General features: G+C 46.2%; 1 protein-coding gene and 1 long non-coding RNA gene across 4 annotated transcripts; one reads left to right on the forward strand and one right to left on the reverse strand.

The window, feature by feature from the left end:
* The first annotated feature begins 1,407 nt into the window (after positions 1-1,407).
* CDPF1 (cysteine rich DPF motif domain containing 1) lies at positions 1,408-23,502 on the forward strand. Of its 3 annotated transcripts, XM_064142312.1 has the most exons (5): positions 1,408-1,617; positions 8,986-9,120; positions 13,323-13,441; positions 16,359-16,470; positions 22,941-23,502. In XM_064142312.1, the coding sequence occupies exons 3-5, from the start codon at positions 13,329-13,331 to the stop codon at positions 23,088-23,090; spliced, it is 375 nt and encodes a 124-aa protein (XP_063998382.1). In that variant the 5' UTR covers positions 1,408-1,617; positions 8,986-9,120; positions 13,323-13,328; the 3' UTR covers positions 23,091-23,502. The 3 variants fall into 3 exon arrangements, with proteins under 3 accessions (XP_063998382.1, XP_063998381.1, XP_063998383.1); XM_064142311.1 differs by lacking the exon at positions 8,986-9,120 and having other exon boundaries at positions 1,409-1,617; XM_064142313.1 differs by lacking the exons at positions 1,408-1,617; positions 8,986-9,120 and adding an exon at positions 13,164-13,187.
* Positions 16,445-24,778, reverse strand: LOC135174776 (uncharacterized). The gene is made up of 3 exons (XR_010302086.1): positions 24,484-24,778; positions 18,373-18,446; positions 16,445-16,524 (listed from the first exon to the last, which is right to left on the reverse strand). It is a non-coding gene; the product is annotated as an uncharacterized LOC135174776 (long non-coding RNA).
* Positions 24,779-25,181: the final 403 nt, after the last annotated feature.

Raw genomic sequence — 25,181 nt, forward strand, 5'->3', positions numbered from 1 at the left:
TGTAGAAAGGGGACTCCTGCTGTTCCCCTTCCAAGCCTGCAGGGCGAGTGGGGGGAAAGCAGTTTTAGTGTGGCCTTCATTCAAACCTGCGGGGCTGGGGGGAGGAGAAAAAAGGAATTTGCAGTGCTCCGAAACACTTACCATGGGGTTATTGTGACCCAAGTGCAGGACCTGGCAGTTGGCCTTGTTGAACTTCATACAGTCAGTCTAACCTGCCCAGATCCTGCTCTAAAGCTTCCCTGCCCTCCAGCAGATCCACCCATCCAGTTTGGTGTCACCTGCAGACTTACTAAGGGTGCACTCAATCCCCTCACACAGATCATTAATAAAGGTATTAGAGAACAGCCCCCAGTATTGGACCTTGGGGAACACTATCGTACAACCCTGTTGAATACCTTTATCAATTACATGGATGAAGGAGTTGAGTGCTCTCTCAGCAAGTTTGCAGATGACACCAAACTGATCTGCTTGAAGGCAGGAAGGCTTTGCAGAGGGATCTGGACAGAGTGGATCAACGGGCTGAGGTCAACTGTATGTGGTGATAACACGGCCAAGTGCTGGGTCCTACATTTGGATTACAATGACCCCAAGCAATGCTATGAACTTGGCCAGAGTGGCTGGAAAGTTACCTGACAGAAAAAGACCTGAAGGACATAAGCCAGCAGTGTGCCCAAGTGGCTAAGGCAGCAAACAGCATCTTGGCCTGTCTCGAAATTAGCGTGTCCAGCAGGAGCAGGGCAGTGACTGTGCATGTTGCTGTACTTGGCATGGGGGAGGCTGTGGCCTGAGTACCGAGTTCAGTTTTGGGCAGTACAGGATGAGACATTGAGGTGCTGGAGCAGGTTCAGAGAACGGCAGCAAAGCTGATGAAGGGTCTGGAGGTATTCTGAGGAGTGAATGAAGGAAGTGGAGTTGTTTAGTCTGGAGAAATGAAGGCCGAGGAGATGCCCTCTCCTTCTCTACAGCTACCTAGAGGAGTTTGCAGTTAGGTGGGGGTGGATCTCTTTTCCTAAGTAACTATTGATAGGGCAAGAGGAAATGGCTTCGAGTTGTGCCGGGAGAGGTTTATAATACCGCTATAATGTGAAAGCCCACATCTCCTCGCTCCAGCAGTCTCCTACCCCTGTAAGCACTCCCTGGAGCATGAATTCAGGGGTAGCTGTAGCTTTAACATGAAGCAAGAAAGAAACCAAGCAGTGGTTGTTCGGCGAGCGCTGGCTTGAGGCACAGCGAACGTATTTTCCCGTATAAACGTCCGCCGTGAATTTCAGCCGGTGTGCCAGCTTTGTAGAATTACCACCCAGCAACTCAGCCTGCGCACACCTGGAATAACCCAAAACCCGCGCCTCTCCGTGTTGATCTGCTTCTGCACACCGCAGGTCCAGAGACCGCCGGCCCCAAGGCAGACCTCGGCCCCGCCACCTGGGCGCCCCACTTCACCCGGAGCGCGGCGCCAAGCCGAGGGAGGCGGCGGCTCCCCGCAACCCGCGGCGCTGGCCCTTTAAGGAGGAGCGGCGCAGGGACTGGAGGCCGCGGCGTCAGAGCGGGGAACCCGGCAGTGGCGAGTGCCCCCCCGTCGGTCGCCACGCGTGGTTGGGGGCCGCCGCCGCCGCTCCGGTGGGTGCCGCGCGGTGCCGGGCGGTCGGCAGTCGGGGGCTGTGCTGCGCGGCCAGGGCGGGAGCAGCCCGCGGGGAGCGGGGCTGGAGGCCAGGCCCTGTGAGCAGCCAGGCCTCAGCCTACAGGCTGCGCGGTTAAACTCCAGCTGCCCGGGAGCGGCTGCCGCTAAAACAGCGAAAGGAATCAGTCTTTGCTCTGTCTTCAGCACGATGCGTGTCTGGGACCGGGCAAAGGTGTTTTCTTTTCTCCTTACCGGCCGGGATTCCCCTCAAGATGAGTGGCCGTAGTCCTCCTTAGGCCAGGGCCCAGGCGGGTCCTTCTGCTGCTGCAGGGGCATAGCGCAGTGCTTCTCCGTCACGGGAGACAGCAAACAGATGAAGCCTTGTGGAGAGGTGGGAGACTAGAATTCAAACTCCTGCTTTGCATGGAGTGAGAAAAGTTACAAATCCACTGCAGTATTACCAATATGCTACCGTGGAGGGGCAACTAGAAGTATCCCAGAGCAAAGACACCATATGGCCAAGAGAGCCAGTGGCATCCTGGCCTGCATCAGGAATGGTGTGGTCAGCAGGAGCAGGGAGGTCATTCTGCCCCTGTACTCTGCACTGGTTAGACCACACCTTGAGTACTGTGTTCAGTTCTGGGCCCCCCAGTTTAGGAGGGACATTGAGATGCTTGAGCGTGTCCAGAGAAGGGCAACGAGGCTGGTGAGAGGCCTTGAGCACAGCCCTATAAGGAGAGGCTGAGGGAGCTGGGATTGTTTAGCCTGGAGAAGAGGAGGCTCAGGGGTGACCTTATTGCTGTCTGCAACTACCTGAGGGGTGGTTGTGGCCAGGAGGAGGTTGCTCTCTTCTCTCAGGTGGCCAGCACCAGAACAAGAGGACACAGCCTCAGGCTGCACCAGGGGAGATTTAGGCTGGAGGTGAGGAGAAAGTTCTTCACTGAGAGAGTCATTGGACACTGGAATGGGCTGCCCGGGGAGGTGGTGGAGTCGCCGTCCCTGGAGCTGTTCAAGGCAGGATTGGACGTGGCACTTGGTGCCATGGTCTAGCCTTGGGCTCTGTGGTAAAGGGTTGGACTTGATGATCTGTGAGGTCTCTTCCAGCCCTGGTGATACTGTGATATGCTGATTAATTTCCTTTAATTGGTGTAGCTTAGAAGTCGTCTTGATATAAACCTTTTTCTGTCAGCATAACTAATGGTAACATAAAAATCTTAGTCCTCTTTGGCTATACCTTTACAATTGAAATAGGATCTTTGATGTAAACAAAATTTAAGACTTTCATGTTTCTGGAGTCTGTACAAAATATGTTTATCTCCTGCCTTTGTTTCGCATCTATAAAGGGAGAAGTTTGCTAGGCTAAGTAACTACAACCAGAGCAGCATTTCATATGTTGTCACACATTATGCCTTGCCTCAAAGAGAGTCAGGATGTACAGCTGTGATCTCTACAGATACGAAAAGGTTACACCAAGAACAGTGGAGGATCTGGGGGTACTGGTAGATAGTAGCTGAACATGAGGCAGCAGTGTGCCCAGGTGGCCAGGAGAGCCAATGGCATCCTGGCTTGTATCAGGAACAGTGTGGCCAGTAGGACAGGGGAGATTATTCTTCCTCTGTACTCAGCACTGGTCAGGCCACATCTTGAGTACTGTGTCCAGTTCTGGGCCCCTCAATTCAAGAAAGATGTTGAGGTGCTGGAACATGTCCAGAGAAGGGCAACAAAGCTGGTGAGGGGCCTGGAGCACAAATCCTATGAGGAGAGGTTGAGGGAGCTGGGCCTGTTTAGCCTGGAGAAGAGGAGGCTCAGGGATGATCTTATTACTGTCTACAACTACCTGAAGGGGCATTGTAGCCAGGTGGGGGGTGGCCTCTTCTCCCAGGTAACCAGCAATAGAACAAGGGGACTCAGTCTCAAGTTGTGCCAGGGTAGGTATAGGCTGGATGTTAGGAAGAAGTTCTTCACAGAGAGAGTGATTTCCCATTGGAATGGGCTGCCCAGGGAGGTGGTGGAGGCACCGTCCCTGGGGGTCTTCAAGAGAAGACTGGATGAGGCACTTAGTGCCATGGTCTAGTTGACTGGATAGGGCTGGGTGATAGGTTGGACTGGATGATCTTGGAGGTCTCTTCCAACCTGGTTGATTCTATGATTCTATGTCCACAGAAGAGCGATGAAACTGATGAAAGGCCTGGAGCACAGCCCTGTGAGGAGAGACTGAGGGAGCTGGGGTTGTTTAGCCTGGAGGAGACTCAGGGGTGACCTCATTGCTGTCTACAACTACCAGAAGGGAGGCTGTGGCCAGGTAGGGGTTGGTCTCTTCTGCCAGGCAAACCAGCAACAGAACAGGGGGACACAGTCTCAAGTTGTGCTGGGGGAAGTATAGGCTGAATGTTAGGAGGAAGTTCTTCACAGAGAGAGAGATTGGCATTGGAATGGGCTGTCCAGGGAGGTGGTGGAGTTGCCATCCCTGGAGGTGTTCAAGAAAAGCCCATCTGAGGCACTTAGTGCCATGGTCTAGTTGATTGGACAGGGCTGGGTGATAGGTTGGACTGGATGATCTTGGTGGTCTCTTCCAACCTGGTTGACTTTAAGTTTTACTATGCACAAATATGGCAATCTAGAGTTGCCCGAAGGTGCTCAGACCAAAGAAGGCTTTTGTTTATTGTAATGGTAGGAAAAGATTTCTGTTCTTCTGTTAAACTGGCTTCTGATGGGGACCTACTACCCAAGCTTCTTGAGATGCTAAGTTTTCTAGGCTGTGCATTACCTTTGCATTGGCCTGTTTGCTGAAGCGGTGCTTTTATTGGCCAAAAAATCAATACACCAGAAAACCTCTGTAAACAGCCCCAGAAATCTCAATTGATAAGCAGAAACCTGGGATTTGGATTAAGAAAAATAGTTACCTAAGTGATTGCAATAGCTTGGGGTTCTTTGAGTTTCTTCACTCTAGGCCAGGATACATTGAGAGAGAGTCAGTGAGTGTTGTGCTCTGCTCTTTTCCTCTGCCTGGTGAAAGCATTTTTTGCCTGCTCTTGGTTTTCTCTTTACTGGCCAAGTAAAATGAACCATAGTGCAATTCCGCGATCCACCCATGATTACATTTGTCATGTGAGAAACCTGCCTTCCTCCTGTTTTATCTGTGATGAACAGAGCAGTATTTGTCTAAAAGTAACTTCTGGAAGGAAAAAGCATAAACACACGCACAAATGGGGGATGGGCTGTGCAAACTACAGAGCACGCACAAAAGAAGTTGCCTGGCTGTGTGTAGTAAAATACATCTCCAGCTGTATAAAGACACATAAACATAAGGAGAAACTTACTGTGAGGGTGATGGAGTTCTGGAACAGGCTGCCCATAGAGGCTGTGGACACTCCTTCTCTGGAGATATTCCAAACCAACCTGGATGCGTTCCTGAGGGACCAACTCTAGGTGATCCTAGTCTGGCAGAGGAGTTGGACTGGATGATTTTTCAAGGTTCCTTCCAAGTCCTCATGCTCTGTGATTATTTCTCTCTGTCCTGCAGAAAGTTATGGAAGCATTATTGTTTTATATGGGCCTTGATAGCCATTTGATGAGAGCATCAGGTGTTAGGAAAGTTCAGGCTTAGTAACAATATTTTTAGGCAAAGCAATGCAAGTGCTGATTAGGAAGCAAAAATCTTTCTGAGAGGAGCAAAGAGACTAACCTGAAAATGTGGAAAATTCACATTATTTCATCTTGCTACATGGCTAGAAAACAGGAATTTACCATATGTGCAAGTAACGAAGCCTAGAAGCTGCTAATCTGTGACTGAAGGACTGATTTCCACTATAAACTGTAATCAAAGGGGCAAAACCCAAATGACCTCAGTAGGAGGGTGTGAAACAAGGCACCTGTTTGTCAGTTCTTGTGATAGTAGTTCCCAGTAAGTGCCCTAGAAAAGAAAACGTTGAGGGTTGAGTGACAGTGCAGTTCTTTGCTTTATCAGGCATGCTGGAAATACCTTTTATTGGTGTTTACTCATGCTCACTATTCACAATAGCTGGCATAACAAAATTCAAGTAACATGTCTTAGAGAGGAAAAGAGCATGCCTGTAAGCAGATGTTTAGAGCTGTGAGCATGGGAAAGTTGTAGATATAGTATAGATGGGTATTTCCCTCCACAGCTACCTGAAAGGACAACAGTGGTAAGGGCTAATCTCTTCTCACAGGTAATTAGTGACAGGACAAGAGAGAACAGCCTCAAGCTGCACCAGGGGAGGTTTAGGCTGGACACTAGGACAAATGTTTTCACTGCAAGAGTGGTCAAGCATTGGAAGAAGCTACCCAAAGAGGTGGTGGAATCACCATCCCTGGAAGTGTTTAAAGGTCATTTAGATGTGGCATTTAATGCAGTGGTTTAGTGGTGACTTTGGTAGGGTAGGCTTAATGGTTGGACCTGATCATCTCAAGGGTCTTTTCTCACCTGATTATAGGACTCTTTACTCTTGGGCTTTTGGGAAGCTCTCTTGTTTTACCCCATGCTCCCTCCCCCTCTAGTAGTTTTGTGTTTGCTTTAGACTTTGAAGGTTTTGCTGTATTTCATTATGGAGTCCTCTCCTTGAGCTCAGGCCTAACGAACTGAGTGGCTCAGTCACATTTTGCCAGGAAGAATTTTCTTCCCCCAGTATATTAACACTCAGTGCCTTGCTGGTCACAGGGGGAAGCAGTCATGGGCTGTCACCGCAAGGACACTGTAACATGCAGCCCCACATAGTGCAGGCTAAGTATTTCCCTACAGTACTAACCTTTATCTAGGGAGATAAATGACTGAAGCTGTATTTATTTCTTCCAGGATTTTGTCAAGTTGCAGTGTTGTATTTCTTGAAACACTCTGTTAGCTTCTCCTCCTGTATTCCCACCAAATCCTGATGTTCCTATTTTTACACTCTGTTGGAAAGTGTCTCATTAAATTTAGGTTGTGATTGACCAAGCTAATACTTCTAAGTGGTAAATGTATGGCCCTCCATAACTTTATTTAAAGCACAACTTAAAAGGAATCATCATCACTTACATATTCATAGAGCCTTACTAACTTATTCTTCTCTGCTATGGATATTAATTTAACAAAGCTATAATAAGGAAGTACAGTTTGGAAGGAAGACAAACTCAGTTCAGGGTGTGTGAGGGTAACCTGTGGCTACAGCAAGCTTATTTATTGTGGCTGTACCAGTGGGGAGACTGAACTAAATCAGCCTTTAGGTCTGGTTTTCTCATTTTGGCAAGGAATAACTAATCCAGAACTGATCTTTGCTTCCAGTGTTTGGATGTCCTATGTCACCTCCTCTCCAGTAAGACCTTGTAACTGCTGGGAGAGGAGCAGCAAGTCCCCATTGCCTGCCTTTAATTTCTGTTTTACATACAGAACGTTAGAGTGGCATCATGGATGATGATGCCATAACGTTTGTACTCTGCTTAGGAAAGCCTCGTGGAAGAGGACAAAAAAGAGCAGTGAGGGAGATGGAGCAGAAAACCAGGTTATGAACATAGATAAATTCTGGGGAAAAGGAAAGGCAGAACTAATGACACTGTAGTTCTGCTTTCACTGTCAGGTTTGTTCATTCTCTTACACAATAAGGAACTCCAGCATTTGCTATGCCTCTGCAGCCAGGCATAGAATCCTAGAATAGCTCAGGTTGAAGGGACTTCAGGCATCATCTACTCCAACCTCCCCACCATGGGCAGGGACACCTCTCAACTAGACTCGGCTGCACAAGACATCACCGAACCTGGCCTGCAACGCCTCCAGGGAGAAGGCCTCTACCAGGCATGCACGGGCAGCTTGCTTGTAGTTTGTTCTATCACTCTTACTACGTGATGCACTTTGCTGGGCTTTTGTTGAGTCACTCCAGCAGCTGAGGTGCTGGATGCAGAATTCCCTGCCGCTAGTGACAGTGGCCTGGTGGTGTGTGTCCGCTAGAGGGCAGTGCTATATCCCGGTTACAGCCTTGCCAGCATTCTCATGTGAAGCTGTTAAATCCTTGCCTCGTTTGGGATTCTTACCAAGTGCAGCCTGGTTCAGTCAGCTAGCTGACGTATTCAAGTAAGGAGTACTTGGGCTAGATTTTTGTGAAGTGTTGGTTTCTCAGCTTTGTTAAGTCATCCATCATATTAATAGATGCCTTTTTGAGAGTTGTCTTGTGTTTGTAAAACCTTTTCACCTAAGGAACGGTTTTGATTTAATTCTCTGTATTCCTCCTGTCTTTATTCTGACATTCCTGCATTCCTTCTGGCTTTCCTACAGCAGCTGAGTTTCACATCTGTGACCACCTAGTCCATTTATCCTACTGCTGTGGGCAGTTACTTAAAAAAACAGTGTGGAGACTGCCACATGCCCCATGCCTAAAGGGGAGCCTGTGTGCTACAGTGATCTCAGTTCTTTCAGAGCAAAGTAGGAGTAGCAGTATTACTACAGTCCTATCCTTGCTGCAGCCTGAAATGAGACGTTGCTACAAACAGTCAGGATTTAATTCAATCAGGTCATCTTTGGGAGAATTGATAAAGCTTGGTGAAATTGCATTCCTGATCAAGGAACACAGGTAGGTCAACTCAAAGAGTGAGCAGAGAGACAGCCAGCAGCTGACCTAAATGTACCTTCAGGGCAATGGCATGAAGGAACTGGAGGGAGAGAGTTGCTCACCTGGGGTTTAGCAAGTAAGAAGGTTCTGCTGTTCTCTTATGTGAATTAAGCAACAGGGGGTGAATGCATTCCTGGTGCTGAAAGTGTGTTTAAATGTATATCACACCAAATACTGGCAAAATAGCTTGGTATGTGCCAGGCTATGAGTTCAGTGGCTCCTACCCTTCTGCTAGAGAGCACTCCTTCCCATAGAGAATCAAGCTGTCACTGTTTTCATAGGTCATTGTCATCAACAGTGGATATGGCAGGAAAATTTTGGCTGGAAGAGACCTCACAGATCATCAAGTCCAACCCTTTACCACAGAGCTCAAGGCTACACCATGGCACCAAGTGCCATGTCCAATCCTGCCTTGAACAGCTCCAGGGACGGCGACTCCATCACCTCCCTGGGCAGCCCATTCCACTTAGAAGAAACCAGGGTTTAATTGGAGAAGATTAAAGCTGTGTTGGTGTTGATTTTATCCAACAGCCTTTCAAATCAAAGTCTAAGTCTGTTTGTAGACACTTGGTTTCCTGTATAGTTTCTCTAGCTTATCAGCAACTCAGAAGTACTCCTGTGGAGTATAAAGAGGGGCTTAACCAATGCATTATAAAGACTTGCACAAATGAGGTTTGAAGGAAAGAAAATCAGATTACTTGTCTATGCCGCTGCTTTGTCACTAACCCTGGCAATTTAGTGATGGTTTATTATTTCTGGCATACGTTCCAGGCCTGTTAGCAGAATGCTCTGAGAACTGCCCTGGAGTTTTGAGGAGCCCCTAGGGAACTGCACTGAGAGGCATGGCAGGTGTTGGAAGGGACCTCTGAAGACCAAGCTGGCCATTCCCCCACATCCATATAATTTGTGAGCCATAGGTTACACGGAGAAGCACTCTCCTAGTACCATCTAGCATGCACCTTTCTTTTCCTGCAATTATTTCCTTAGTATGGCATCTAAATCTCTGTGCCTTACCTTTTGCCATGACACATGGGCCAACCTCGCACATGTCCTGCAGCATTCTGGGCTTGACTTGGCAGGTTTCTGCTGAGCATGCTGATTCAGTGTTTGCTTCATAATCCAGCACCTGTGGGTAGCTGTGTTGTCAGAAGAGCAATGATAAGAGAGGTAGTTGAGGCCACATCCCTGAAAATATTCAAGGTCAGGCTTACCAAGGCTCTGGGCTACCTGACCTAGTTGAGGATGCCCCTGCTGACTGCAGAGAGGGTTGGACATAAACTAAAAAGCTTATTACATTGCAATTAAATTTCTTCATAAGGAAAATTACTTTGTTCTACAGCAAACTTTACTTCTGAATAGGACAATTCACTCTGCACCTTAACTTTCCCAAGTGCTGCTGTGTAGACAAGCTCTCGGGAGAAACAATGTTCCCAGTGAAATAAAACTTGGTACAGCTGATAGCAGTGACTTGTAAGCTGGGAGTAAAATGGAAAGCATCCTAAATTCATCTGTGCCATGCTGGCAGGATCATATGCTTTTCAACTGCCATAGCCAACACAGTTTGTACATAGATATCATTCCTTCCCACTGGTAGTCACTGAGCAGAATCTGTTCTACATGCCAATGGTCTGTAAGAGAGCAGGTGTTTCTATACCTAACATATGTCAGCTCTGAATCCAGGGCTGTTCTTTTGACTTAGAGTCAGGACACATTCATTCCTAAGTCTGTGATCCTGCCATAAATGCTCTTTTTTTTTGGCTACTGTTGTTACTTTTAGTGTTTTGCATTATTTTAAAGAAATGATCACCATGATAGTCACGTTTATGTGAGTCAAATGACTTTCCATACTCTGCCTCTGGGGTTAAGTGTTTCCCATTTTAAAGAAAAGATTGGTCACAAAACACTGCATTTAGTGTTCTGGATAGTCTCATTCAGGCAGGTGGGTGTTTTACCTACAGAAAAGGTAAGTTTAGATATGTGGGGGTACCTGGTTATCTGGTAATCTTAAAATGCAGGTCTCAAAAAGCACACTTAGTTGAATTTGTGTGTAGTTTGAAGAATCCCACTTTTAATATCCAGGGAGAAATAGGCAACATATGCCTTTTATCCAACTGGAAAATCTGAAAGTAATAGTTAATTAAATTCTCAAGCATCCCTGGGAGGTAGGGAGAATCCACAATATGCAAGGGTTACATCACTCCCTGAAAAAATGTAGTTGCCTAAAGTATTTTCAAATTTGTTTTATTTATCAAACCAGCATCTCCAGCCCTCTGTGTGTTACATTTGAAGATCTCCCTATACTACTGAAATGCCAGGAATGGCAGCAAAAAGGCTGATGGAGAAGGAATGATGGCTTAAGGCACATGATCTCCACAATTCAGTATCAGGATTTAACAGACTAGGGCTTTCTGAACTGGGTGGCTGTTACAAAGCCTTTGTAACTTCTGAGGACCTTGGGGCTTCCCAGTCTTTTGGAACATTAGGTGACAAGTTGTCACAACTCTGTTTCACCTTGCCCCTGATTCACCTTTGCAGCATATGTCTCTGAGGATCCAGTTTCACCACTCAGGCTGAGCAGAAATAGCTTACTATCATTAAAGAGAGAAATACAGGTCCTTCATCTCAGCCTTCCCTTTCTCTTGGCTCTGCAGTTCTGCCTTTAACTTCTCTAACCTTGTACTACCATTAGCAGTTCTGGAATTCCTCTGCAAGACAGGAACAAGGGGAAAAAAACACGGAAGAAGGCATAAAAGAAAAACTAAGTAGTTTTTTCTTTGTTACTACAGTAGTAACTCATGTGATGCAGTAAGAGTGAAACCACAGAGCGTGGTGTTTAATATTGAATACCTGCTGCCCACTCTGTCACATTTCAGACGATCTCTGTTCCTATCCTGTAGACTCTATGGCTAGTAGTTGGGCATTCATGTTGGAGTGTATTAGGTGTGCTTCTGGAGCACATCTTTCAGTTTATTTTCACCTAAAACTGTCTGGTTTGTGTGCTGTTAGACTGCTCCAAGATGGAAACTAAGTGGCATAAGTGGGGACAGTCAGACAGTTTGTTTCCAAAGAAGACCTGTGAGCTGAGCTAAAACACAGAGACAGAGCCTTAGTGAACTGAATCATCTCTGTAGGGAATCATAGAACCATCAACGGAATCCTACAAAGGCTCAGGTTGGAAGGGACCTCAGAACTCATCTACTCCAACCTCCCCACTGTGGTCAGAAACACCTCTCAGCTAGACTCAGCTGCTCAAGGCCTCATCCAGCCTGGCCTCCAACACCTTCTGGGAAGGAGACATCCACAATCTACCTGGGCAGCCTATTCCAGAGTTTCAGCACCCTTCCACTGAAGAACTTCTTCCTAAGGTCCAGTCTGACCCTGCACCCCTTTGTCGCTAGACACCCTCAGGAAAAGTCCCTCTGCAGCCTTCTGTAGAATCCTTTCAGATACTGAAAGGCAGATCTAAGGTGCCCCCAGAATCTCCAGGCTGAACAATCTTAGCTCCCTCAGCCTGTCCTCACAGGAGAGGTGCTCCAGCCTTTGAATCATCTGTGTGGCCCTCCTCTGCACTGCTCCAACAGGCAGGGTATGGCTGCAAAGCTAGAAGAGTGGCAACAACCTGCTGTCCTTTGGCAGGCTGTAGCTCTGCTCAACCATGACTGCTGAGATACTGCCCAAATCCTAGTCCCTAGTGCTCACCTTCCTGACAGGTTAAGTGATGGAGAGCTGACATCAAGCTAATAGATTTGCAGCAGAAAACTCTGTGCCCTGAAAAGTGTGAGGGATTTTAGCTAAAAGCTTGAGTTCTGTTCTTGAGTGCAAGGTGAAAATGTTGCAGGTGAGTGAAGATACCCAGCATGCAAGCAAGTGGTGACATTGCATTCACGGACTGGTGCAATTTCTGGCCCTGTATATGATTAGCTCTCTTTAATCTGATCATGCACACACAGCAAATTCACTCCTAAAAGCATCCTTGCTTGGATATCCTTTCTGAAAATTCAGGGTGTAACTCTCAGCTAAAGTGGCATTAATGAAGGGTAAGCTCCCAAATCTAAGTCAGCAGCCAAGATTTTAAACATCTTGGAAGTCCCAAAGCATCAAAACACTGGAGCAGGCTACCCAGAGAGGTTATGGAGTCTTGTTCTTTCATTCCAAACTCACGTGCCTGTGTTCCTGTGTGGCATGCCCTAGGTGATCCTGTGGTGGCAGGAGGTTGTACTGGATGATCTTTTGAGGTCACTTCCAACCCCTAATGTTTTGTGATTCTGTGATGGCTTTCCTGTCTTTTACATCTTGACACCCTTAGCTACACCTCTGCCATGGGTGGCTGAATTTGTCAGACATCTGGACAATGGCTTTCCTATGTTCAGATTCCCTGATTTGTAGGAATAGATGGGAATCCTCCATGAGGTTGAAGCAGATTTTTTCTCTTCTGCCTGTTTTAGGACCTAAACGTTTTTAAAAGGTAGCTTCTCCTCTGTCCTGTGCATCTGGAGTACGCACGCTCTGTCTAGGCACAAGGTGATCACATCAGCCTCATTTCAGTAGCCAGGGTTAAGGTTCCAAAACACTATTTGAAGGTAAACCAGAAGCAAAAAAAAGACATAAGTCATTGCAACACCTGCCTTTCTGGTACCTGCCTCCTGAGTGGGATCCCAAAGCCTTTGAGGGCTCCATTTGCAGTTTGTGGAAGGAGGTAGGCACTGCAGAACCAGATCAGAAATCTGCACAGCAGTTAGGGAGCAGGGTGGTGGGAAGTGCTTAGGGAGTGCAGGGTTCAGCTGAGCAAAGGGTTTTCTAGATCACAGCCACTTGTTTTATTACCTTAATTCTTTTACAGATCAAGTTCCAAGTTAAGAGTTAGACTTCATAATTAGGCTCCCAGGCTGCAAATTCCAAACCTAAGGATGCTGGAAATTTAACTGGGACATGGGCAATCAACTTGATTTGAGAGAGAAGATTTACTAATCAAGGTTAGCAGCAGTCAGTTTACCATTGGATTTTAATTTGCATAGCCAGATGTCCCACCTCAGTTTAATCTTCCTGCAGGCTTGTTTCCAGTATTGCATTTTTGGAGCTAAAAATCTGTGTGTGTGTGTTTCTTGCAGGTAAAGATGGATGCTCCCAAAGAAATTCAGCCTGCCAGAGAGTTCACCTGTCAGCTGTGTGACTTAACAGCTCCATACACATACTATGGACAGAAGCCACCAAATGCATATTCCATTGTGTAAGTAAAGTCTTGCGTGTTGCAGACTCAGTTTGTGCTGTGAGCACTGTAAGAAGTCTTGTACTGTACAACGACCTGCACTGCATAAGCCTAGTAACAAGCCATTCTTTTTCCAAAGGGAAGAAAGGGTAAAAATTGTCACCATTGACATCAAAGACAAAAATGAACTTTCCCATCCTGCTTCACTGGTGTGCAAACACTTGCATTGAACCTGTTTCCTAACTCTATTATTTACACATACCCTTATTTTCTTACCAGAATAGTGTTGACTGTCAGCCTGGCATTTCTGGGAATAGCCCTTTCCTCACAGCTGTAGCTTTGTCAGTTGGCTAACTTGTAAACACAGCATGAATTCAAACCATACATTTTTCAGAGCTGTTGGATGTGGAGTTTTGAACAGCAATGCTTCTTTTGAATGAGTTAGTTCTTTGGTGGGTTGTGGCATGTGACTGTGTGGAAATTTAGTACACAGACAAAGCCTTCTCCATCTCTGCTAAGCAGGGATAGTTTGACCAGAAACTGTGCAGTTAAGACTACAGACATTAAACTCCCCATAAAATAAAGACTTACCTTTAAATACATGGGTAGCTCCACTGAGTCCATCCTGGTTAACAAACCAAACAGGCAGACATGGTCAGGCATGTACTCAACAGTTCACTCCACTAAGACTACTTAGCTTCTAATAAAATGGAAACAGCTGTTGATCACCACCTGCCCAAGCTGTTTTCTTCAGGCAGCTGTATTTTTATCATTCCAAATTACAGAGTCATAGAACAGCTTAGGTTGGAAGAGCTCCTTTACTCTAGCCTCCCCACCATGGGCAGGGACGCCTCTCAACTAGGCTTGGCTGCTCAAGGCCTCATCCAACCTGGCCTTCAACACCCTCAAGCAGGAGGAGGCCACAGCCTCCCTGGGCAGCCTGCTCCAGAGTCTCAGCACCCTCCTACTGAAGAACTTCATCCTGAGATCCAGCCTAACCCTGCTCTCCCTCAACTCAAACCATTACCCTTTGTCCTGTCTCTAGACACTCTCATGAAAAGTCCCTCTGCAGCCTTCCTGGAGTATCTTTTCATGTGCTGGAAGGTAGCTCTAAGGTATCTTCTGAGTCTTCTCCAACAACCCCAGCTCCATCAGCTTATCCTCATAGCAGTGGCAGTCTAGCACTGGTATTATCTTTGTGGTCTCTTCTGGACTTGCTCCAGCAGCTGTGTGTCCTTCTTGTGATGGAGACACCAGAGCACTACTGGTTTTCCCTCTTAGCTACTCAGCAGAGCAGTAGCCTGCCTTTGATCATGTCCATTATTTAAGAAGTGTGAATCAAAGCTGAACGTGCATCTTACCTTCAGGCTATCCAAGATCAGTTGTTAACACATCGGCTTTATTTGAATTACTGAGATTCCAGAAGCAAAAGAGTATTGCTGAAGCCTTACATGCAAGAAATAGCTTTACATACTCTCTTTATTGGCCTGCTTTCTGGCCTACTCACATGGCCTAAATGCGCTGCAGCAAGAACACCTGCCAGGCATGAGGGCTTGTGCAGTGTCCAGGGCTCTGCGCTCATGATGACTGCACTGAGACTCTTGACTCTTGCGAGGGGAGCTTTGCAAAGGTAATCCAGTCTTTGTGCACTAGATTTGGTGACAAGGTGGTGTGCCAGGTTGAGATGCCTGATCTCTCCTAACAGTGGAATACTCAAGCCATACTATCTTTTGATTGAGTGGAGAGAAAAAAGAAATACCAGGAAAAATGTGTTTGCTGAAAAAGACTGGTCAAGCATTGCAACAGGTTACCCAGGGAAGTGGTGGAGTCAGCATCCTTAGGGGTGTTCAGAAATGGGTAGACATGGCACTTTGAGACATGGTTTAGTAGGCATGGTGGTGCTGGGTTGAGAGTTGCACTTGATGATCTTAGAGGTCTTTTCCGACCTTAAGGATTCCACAATTTCGGAAAAAGGAATACATTTCAGACTGGACGTGAGGAGGAAGTTCTTCAGCATGAGAGTGGTGAGAGCCTGGCATGGGGTGCCCAGAGAGGTGGTTGAGGGCCCATCCCTGGAGGTGTTTAAGGGCAGGTGGATGAGGCTCTGGCCAGCCTGATCTAGGGTAGGGTGTCGTCCCTGCCCATGGCAGGGGGGTTGGAACTAGATGATCCTTGTGGTCCCTTGCAACTCTGACTGATTCTATGATTCTGTGATTCAGAGATGCACACCTATGTGTGTGTGTAGGCAAGGACTAAGCAGTACATGTTAACAGAGTATCCTTTAAGTATATATTGTACTCCATATTACTACAGGATCCAAGTTTAAGTCCAAGAATCAGCCAGGCTTGCAGGGTGCTCTGTGCAGACAGGCACCCAGCTGACTTCTCTAATACTTTGCCTGCAGCTCCCAGGAAGAATAAGGCCTTAGTCCTTCCCAAGCAGATTGCCACATTATTAATAAAAGCACTCCCTTAATGCCCTGGAGCAAGTCTATGACATAAACAAAGAATATTTCAGGTCATTGCAATGCTCTGTGCCAGTTGCTCACACTTCCAAGAGGTGGAAATCTTAGTTATGTCAGTGCTGTAAAGCTAAGAGCAGCAAATCCTTTGGATTTTATCCTCACGTGCACACAGCTTTGGAAGAGAACTTGCAATTAAGAGCTGTGCAATTGAAATGATAACTTGACAAGGTACTGAAGGCATGCCATAAAAATGGAAGGCAAAAAAGTACTTTAAGGTAGAGCTCTGAGCAAAACAGAGTAAGGTAACATTGAGAGGATCACCAGTTGCCCTAATTTTGGAAGAGAGATACAAAGTGCAGACCAAGCCAACCAAGTAGGATGAGCTGACACCTTTTAAGCCTCCACAGTTTGTGCATTTCAGCTCTCCCCTACAGTGAAACCTGTCCTTTAAAAGCTGAAATTCCTCTCTTACAGGATTCTGGAAGAAAGCTATGTCATGAAGGATCCGTTCACGCCCGACAAGAGCAGGTTCCTCATCCTTGGGTCTCACTGCAGTTTGTGTGGCAGATCAGTGTGCGTTGATGCAGTAAGTAACAAGCCAAACAAGCTTCCTCAGTCATTTGTCTTTGTTCCTGGTGACCTGTTAAAGAAAGACCAACACAGCAGAACTCCAAACAGCCTCTCTTTAAGTCAAGCTAATTGCATGTTCTTGTGGATTCCCCAAGAGAAAGTTCTTTGTGCTCAGCATCCTTAAGTGTTGTATTTCGAGATGAGCACAGCCCAGCCTCACAGACTCAGCGAGTGCTCTTTTCCACTTTCCTAGCATGAGCAAACGCAAGGCAGATCGAATAGCACTTCAAGACCTTTAAGGTTCACTAGACCATACTATACCAACAGTAGACTTGTTTTTTTTCCATGAACATCCATGGATCCTTAGGTTTGCATACACAGCACAGGGCTGTCATCCCATTTGCAAAAGCTAGTGTAGAAAGTGAGTGTAGAGGAGAGTTGTGCAATGCCATGAGAGCTCTCTGAAGAAGAATGAGTTTGAGTAGCAGCTGGTAGGCAGTCTTAAAACTATGAAATCTGAGTACAGTCCCGAAAGATGGTGTAAAATTACAGCTGTCTTCATTCCTTCTCAGTGCAGAACTGGCCCCTTTGTTTGTTGTGAGTTCAGAGCAAAAATGAAGACAAGGTGTTACACAATGATCAGTGTCTGGAGGCTGTGCTGAGCTTTGAGGCAATACAATGAATTGAGAAAATTTAAGTCCCATTCCTTTCCCTTGGCAAGCCAGTTCTGTGGCTGGAAGAGAATCAGGACTCATGCAGTAACCAGGATTCATGCATGATCCAACTCATGGTGAGACATCACCAGATGGTTTACACAGACAACAGCATGCATTTGTTACACCAGACATCACTGCTCTAACAGCAGGCAGGTCCTGGCCTTCTCTCTCAAAAGTGGTTGTTTGCTATCTTAGAGTTATGTGCTTGAATCTCAAGTGCAGCTGTTAACAAGAGCACACCTTGGTCTCAAGCATCAGCTTTAGCAGTGTTCGTATTCAGCCTTTTCAGCCAATTGTGTCATGGCAGTAGTTAGGAGCCAGCTCCACAGATATGATCCTTACTGCAAGTAATTACTAGTGGGAGTTAGACTTACTAAAGACTTTGTGAAAACGTAATTACTAGTGGGAGTTAGACTTACTAAAGACTTTGTGAAAACGTAGAGTGTTTTTTCATGTTTGTTGCTGGTTGTAGTTCTGATGGGACAAAGAAACACCTCTGGCTTCCTCAGAGCATGAGATGAGATAATTTGGGCAGCTTAGACAGCTCATTTGCCAATGTGGGGACTGGAGGTAATCCTCCGGAGGAGAACAAAGGGTGGAATTACACTGACAACATTTGGAGGGTTGGACAGACATAGCCAAAGGGAAATTGGTGCTCTTGGACAAGTTAGATGCTTTCTGACTTCAATCAGGGATGGATTTGTTCCACTGTCCTAAAATCACCAAAAGCTCAGACTAGAGATGGCAGAGTAGGGTTGGTTTTTTTTTTAACCTTTCTGGAATGACCTGAGGCCCACAATTGAGTCAGATGAAACATCAGTGCTTTCTGATTGCACCTTTGATAGTTTGGCTCCATCTTCCAGAGCCAAGTGCATGTTTCCTAATGAAGGTGGGGCTTTGTCTTTTAAAAGATTTATGAACTGTTTCACTTCATCTAAGGCATGGCAGTCATTGAATCCTAGAACAGCTTAGGTTGGAATGGACCTCAGAGCTCATCTCCTTCAACCTCCCCACCATGGGCAGGGACACCTCTCAACTAGACTCGTCTGATCAATGCCTCAGGCAACCTGGCCTTGGACAGCCCTAGGGAGGAGGCATCCACAGCCTCTCTGAGCAGCCTATTCCACAGTCTTGCCACCACCAATGTATAGAAGATATCAGCAGTGAGCTAGCAGAAGCCTCTTTTACTCTTTTTGACATACCTGCCTATTGTGGAAACAAGTCAGTCATATCTGAGTCTTCAAGATCCCCCTGATGGTATCACTCAAAGCAAAACCTTGATTGTAAATAATTGAGAATAAATTTCTTACCAAACTGGCCAGACTAGGTAGTGAATCACACCATGTGACTATGGTTTCAAAATGTCTTTAGCAATACTACTTAGGTAACACTGAGAGAGATCTGCAAAAACTGTAATTAGTGTTTAAACACCCACACGACAGAGCAGGTAAACACAAACTATGCTCTTTCATGGAGGGAAAATTTACAGTGCAGAGAAGTAAAAACTTATCCAAGGCAGAAGAGAGTGCCAAAGGTTGGATAGCATCTCTGTGGATTGGTTTTGGTGCTTGCTTGTGCTTAAGCCAAGCAGACCAACTCAGCCCTGCACTGAGCGTTCCATAATGTTCAGAGAGTCATAGAATCCTAGATGGCTCAGGTTGGAAGGGACCTCAAAAGCTCATCTGCTCCAACCTCCCCACCACAGACACGGACAATTCTCAACTAGACTCAGCTGTTGAAGGCCTTGTGCAACCTGGCCTTCAACACCCCCAGGCAGGAGGCATCCACAACCTCCGTGGGCAGCCTATTCCAAAGTCTCAGCACCCTCACACTGAAGAACTTCTTCCTAAGATGCAGTCTAACCCTGCTCTCCCTCAGCTTCAAACCAATTCCCCTTTCCTGTCTCTAGACACCCTCATGAGAAGTCCCGCTGCAGCTTTCCTGCAGGATCCCTTCAGGTAGCTCTAAGGTCCCCCTGGAATCTTCTCCAACAACCCCAGCTCCGTGAGCCTACCATCATAGTAGAGGTGCTGCAACCCTTTGATCACCTTTGTGGCCCTCTTCTGGACTTGCTCCAGCAGTTCTGTGTCCATTTTACACTGGGGACACCAGAATTGAAGGCAGTGCAACATAAGGATTGAAGGTGAAGAAAATAATCTTTTCTGGGGAGTTTTGGTAAAGAAGCTGGGCCAAGTTGATGGAAAGTATTCACTGACAGGTTGCTTTCTTGTTCATTTAGAACATAAGTAGACTAACCTGTGGCAAAATTAAGACTTTTCTGACCTTGGCTTTGGCAACAGGATTTGACTTAATTTGCTAGCTTTGATATCTAAGGAGACTTAGATAGAGGTCAGACATATCTTTCCTCACAGTTGCTGTGCCAAGGAAAATCAAGACTGAGGAACTGTCCTGATTAATGCTCAATGTCAATTCTCCAAAGTGAGCATTTTTTACAAGGCCTTCTAATGATAGGACAAGGGTGGATGTCTTTAAGCCAGAAGAGGTGAGCTTTAGACTGGTTGTTGGGAAGAAATTCCAGTGAGGATGGTGAGTTACTGGAGCAGGCTGCCCAGGGAGGTTGTGGAGTCTTCTCCTCTGGAGACATTTAAAACCTGCCTGGATGCATTCCTGTGTGACCTACTCTTTGTGATCCTGCTGTGGCAGGGGGCTTGGACTAGCTGATCTTTTGAGGTAATTTCCAACCCCTCACATCTTGTGATTCTCTTGTGGATGTCCCCTCCCTGGAACTGTCCAAGGCCACGTTGGACAGGACATTGAGCAACCTGGTCTAGCAGGAGGTGTCCCTGCCCATGGCAGGGGGACTAGAAATAGATGATATTTAAGGTCCCTTCCAATTTAAACCATTCAGTGATTTTAAGATCAGTCTCTTAAGTCTCACTCAGTTAATTTAGTCCAGTCAGCTTGGGCAAAATCCCACAAAAAGGAGGATAGTAAAAATGCTTTTCACAGGTCTAAGGAAGGTCAAGTCCCCTTCTTCCTGTTTGCCTTTCAGAAAATGGGAGAGGAAATGATATAATCTGACCATGTGAGTCATTTGGCAGTTATTTCTTACTGCAACACAAAATGAAGACAGGAGAAGAAAAGAGGTGGCTTTTGGAGAACAAAGGAGGAAAAGGAGCAGGTTTCATCCTGAGGGAACTGGCAGATGAAGTTACCAGTCCATCATATCTGAAAAGTCATGGCAGTCTGTTGAAGTGCCTCTCTTGCCTTAATCATGGAAGTGGTGAAACATACCAACCACTGAACATGAAGGAAATCATCTTTACTTTGAGGGTAACGGAAGGCTGGAACAGGCTGTCCTGAAAGGTTGTGGAATCTCTTTCTGTGGAGATGGACAAAACCTGTCTGGATGCATTCCTTTCAACCTGCTTTAGGTGGAGGGTTTGACTAGATGATCTCTGGATGTCTCTTCTAGCCTCTACCATTCTGTGATTTTGTAATTACCCAGTTAAACACAGAACTCTATCAGGATAGTGGTCAAAGAAGGACTGGACTGTACCCAGTAAGTGTAATCCACAGGGTTTCAAAACAACATCTAGGCTGGATAATCCCACACCTGAAGGAGGATGACCAAGCCTGTGTGGACCCAGAGCCCAGGTGTGCAATGGCTCATGTTGTGTAAGCCCCACTGGCCAAGGTCAGCCAGAGATGAGCACTCATTTCAGCTCAAAGAACACAAATTAAGCAACAGTGTGTCTGTGAGGAGCTGCATTTTACCAGCAGAGTTCCCCACTGGCAGAACACGGTAAAAGCCTCTTCCCTTCTTTGCTGTTGTGTCCAGTGGTGCTGTGTCCATTGCTGCGGAGCCAGGAGCTTCACCTAGAGGCAAGGGCAGCTGTGTGCCATTTTGCAATGCAAACAGGAATAGCAGGGCCAACTTCAACTCTAATCTTCCCTTTTTAATTGGCAGCTTAAAGTATTAAGGATACCAAGAGACAAAAAACAATAGGCTCTGGAGGTTGTGCAACTGAAATCCAGATTCAAGGCTTTTCATAGACCAAGGCCTCACAGTAGCTCTGAGTATAAAGGTGCCTGGCAGTCAGAGCAGAGAAGGACAATAGATGGAATTGTTCTGGTTGGAAAAGACTTTAAAGATCATTGAGTCCAAACATTATCTAACATTTCTAAGTCTGGTGCTAAACCATGTCTCACAGCACCACATCCATGAATTTCTTAACCATGTTCAGGAATGGATTCAAGTCAAGAAGTTTCTTCCAATATGCAATCTAAACTTCCCTGGGAGCCATTCCCTCTCATCCTATCACTTGTTACTAGGAAGAACAACCTGAAATCCACCTGGATACAACTTCTTTTCAAGTAGTTGTAGAGAGCAGTAAGATCTGCCCTCAGCCTCTTCTTCTTCAGGCTAAACAACCCCAGCTCCCACAGCCACTCCTCATAAGATATGTTCTCCAGACCCTTCATCATGAAAAATTATTGTTCCTCAGACTTGAAAGTCACACAGAAGGAGGCTGATGGTGATTTTAATGTAACCATCTGCTCAGTCTACTGCTGAAGTCCAGATAGTGACATGGGAAACAAAAGCAAGAATAGAAACTCAGAAATATCCTAGTCTTAGCAGAAAGGTCAGCTGCAAATGACCATGGCAAGGGGAAAACTTATCCCTTTAAGCAAACCCCATGGAATCCATTACTTTCCAAAAGAAGCCCTGATTCATCTGAACTGATGTCATTATTTGTATTTAAATCCCCAAGAACAATCCATCAGCAACACCAGCTCCAGCTTACCCACTCTATCCTATTTGGAACACTAGGAAAACCACGGACTTTGGTCTCACCATGAGGCAAAGGGATGAGACTTCAGGAATCTTCATTTCCAGTTGTCCAAACTCTGTACTGCAAGGAGATTAAAATCATCACTTTTCTCTTCCTCCTAGTCAATCACTAACATCCTGAATACTGCATCCAGTTCTGGTGTCCCCAGAACAAGGACACAGAGCTGTTGGAGCTAGTCCAGCAGAGGCTACAAAGATGAACCAGGGGCTGGAGCACCTCTGCTGTGAGGACAGACTGAGGGAACGGGGGTTTTTCAGCCTGGAGAAGGCTCCAGGTGGACCTTAGAGCTGCCTTCCAACAGCTGAAGGGACCCTCCAGGAAGGCTGCAGAGGGACTTTTCCTGAGGGTGTCTAGAGACAGGACAAGAGGGAATGGTTTGAAGCTGAGGGAGGGCAGGGTTAGACTGGATCTTAGGAAAGAGTTCTTAAGTGTGAGGGCAGTGAGACTCTGAAAAAAGCTGCCCAGGAAGGTTGTGGATGCCTCCTGCTTGGGGTGTTGAAGGCCAGATTGGATGAGGCCTTGAGCAGCTGAGTCTAATTGAGAGTTGTCTGTGTCCATGGTGGGGGATGATCTGCGACGTCCTTTCCAACCTGAGCTATTTTAGGATTCTCTGAAGTGATGCTTAAAGGACAAGGCAGTTTGGAGGAAATGTGTTACTGGGCTTTGTAGCAGTGAGCTGATGAAGGTCACTTCTTTAAGAGCACCAACAGGCTGGCTGATTTGGTTAGCAACTGTTACAGGCTCAGTCTTTATTTGTCACCCAGTTAGCTCTAAGCAGATGTTTGAATTATTGAACAGGAAGAAGCAAAATTACTGGAATAGTTGAACCAGGAGAATAATTTAATTTAGAAGAATTGTAAATATAGATTTAGTCTAATGAGACTAGAATTGAAGCAGCTCCAGTTTGTGCATCCTGCTAATATTGTTCTGGGGTTTGTTTTGTTTTTTTACAGGAATGTAGTCTGTTCTACTCCAAAAGGTTCTGCCTTCCTTGTGTGAAGAAAAACCTAAAGGCCTTTCCTTTGGAAATACAAGAAGATATAGCTAAAAGGAAGTCCCAGAAAAAATCCTCTCCCAGTGGAAAAATGGATACAAAAATATAGATACTGAAGGACCAAGAGAGGGATTTCTCTGGCTGGGGTTACTCCTCTCCTTCTGCAGACTATCATGTTGCTCCTTTTAAAGAGGTGACCTTCATCAGCTGTCTACTACAGAACACAGTGACACGTTTCCTTACAGCTGGCTGGGCTTCAAGCATTATCATGCAGCAAGTGCAGTGCCAGCAGCACAGCCTTAAGGTGCTGAAGAGCCATAAAGAAAGGCAGCCAGGCCTGTTGTCACCATGTAAAACACATACAGCAAAACACCAAGCAGCATAGCAGCCGTGGCTGAACCTTCACATTTGTTATTTTAATGTTTTGTGTTGTTCTTGACACTCTCTAGCAGGCAAATCTGATACAGATTTATGTGGCTTAATCCAGTCTACATTGAATTAAATCCAACAAGGACAATCAAGAGTCTTGCATCTGGGAAAGAACAACCTCATGGACTTTTAGAGGCTGATCTGCTGCAGAGCAGCTCTGGGGAAAAGGACCTGGGGTCCTGGTGGACAGCAGGATGCCTATGATCAAGCAATATGCTCTTCTGGCAAAAAGGGCCAATGGCATCCTAGGGGGAGCTAGAAGGGCAGTGGTGAGTAGGTCAAGAGAGATTCTTCTCCCCCTTTACTCTGCCCTGCTCAGGCTGCATCTGGAATATTCTGTCCAGTTCTGGACTCCTCAAGTCAAGAACCTCAGGGAACTGCTTGAGAGTCCAACACAGACCCACAAAGATGCTGAAGGCAGTGGAACCTCTCCCTGTGAGGACAGGCTGAGGGAGCTGGGGCTCTTCAGCTTGGAGCAGAGGAGCCTAAGGGCTGCCCCCACTCACTCATGTTCATAAAGATGTGCAGGGCAGTGTGGGGAGGACAGAGCCAGGCTCTGCTCAGGGATGTCTGATGACAGAACAAGGGGCAATGGGTGCAAGCTGGAGCAGAGGAGGTTTCACAGGAACAGAAGGGAAAAGCTTTACCCTGTGAAGGTGCCAGAGCCCTGGAGCAGGCTGCCCAGAGAGGTTGTGGTGTCTCCTTCTCTGTAAAGGAGAACCTGGATGCATTCCTCAGTAACTTGCCCTAGGTGATCGTGCTCTGGCAGGTGGGTTGGACTGGATGCTCTTTCAAGGCCTCTTTCAACCTCTAACACTGTAATTCTGTGATCCCAAAAGGTCAGCATACACCCACTGCTAACTTGACAGTGCTGTCCTGCTAAGTTTACAGTAGGCAAGAAATTCCAAGCTGTGAGTGTAAAGTCAAACTGTTGCAAGAAAATGTCCCATGTAGCCATAGAAATCCCTAAATTCTTCATGATTATAATCTCAGTGTTCCTAGCATGAAGATTTCTGAAGAGAGTTGCTCTTAAGATAGAATGCCAATATAATAACATTATAAAAGGTACTTACAAGCCGTTTGCACTTGAAGTCACATTCTGCCAGTCTTCCAGTCCACGTCAATTACAGCAACAGAAGAGGACCCTCAGTACATTCGCTTCATGTCTTACAAGTGAGGATGACTTTCTTCCAACTTGCACTTCAGTTCACCTGGAAATAGAAAAGTTCAGTTAACAAGACCTGAACTGAACCAGTTTCAGTCCTAAAAGGTGTATTCTAGTTTTAGCTTCCCAGAGCCAAAAAGCCTAACAAAACGATACAATAAAGAGGATGTCCTCCCTTCTTCCCCCATTTGGAAAGAAAGGAATGAGATGTAGAGAGTGAAAAGGAGTAAAACACCCAAAGAGCAGTCTTGCTTTGATTTGGAAGTTACAAGAAAAACTTTAACAATAAATAAAAAGTATTTAAGGTAAGGGGAGTTACAAAAAGGTATAGGGAAGGGAAACAAGGTGCAAAATATATGTACAACCAGATTGATGGCAGTGGATGGAGGTAGATTCAGGAGATGGTTGTCCCACCATGTGGTAGGGTGGCCACGTGGCAAAAGGAGGAGCAGCAGGAACCAGGATGCTGCTGGCAGGCAGAGAAGTTAAAGAGAAACAGAAAGGTCCTCTGTTTTTATAGGGGGTCTAGACAAGAAGTTGGAGGGGGATAATTACTACACCTGGGGTCAGGTTCAAACCACCCCTAAGAGGATAAACTCTTTACAA

Source organism: Pogoniulus pusillus, chromosome 4 (genome assembly GCF_015220805.1).
Source record: "Pogoniulus pusillus isolate bPogPus1 chromosome 4, bPogPus1.pri, whole genome shotgun sequence".
Lineage (NCBI taxonomy): Eukaryota > Metazoa > Chordata > Aves > Piciformes > Lybiidae > Pogoniulus > Pogoniulus pusillus.

Coding starts and splice junctions, on each gene's coding strand:
- CDPF1 (XM_064142312.1), top strand. CDS start 13,329: ATGGATGCTCCCAAAGAAATTCAGCCTGCCAGAGAGTTCACCTGTCAG. Junction 13,442..16,358: donor CCAAATGCATATTCCATTGT/GTAAGTAAAGTC, acceptor CCTCTCTTACAG/GATTCTGGAAGAAAGCTATG. Junction 16,471..22,940: donor GATCAGTGTGCGTTGATGCA/GTAAGTAACAAG, acceptor GTTTTTTTACAG/GAATGTAGTCTGTTCTACTC.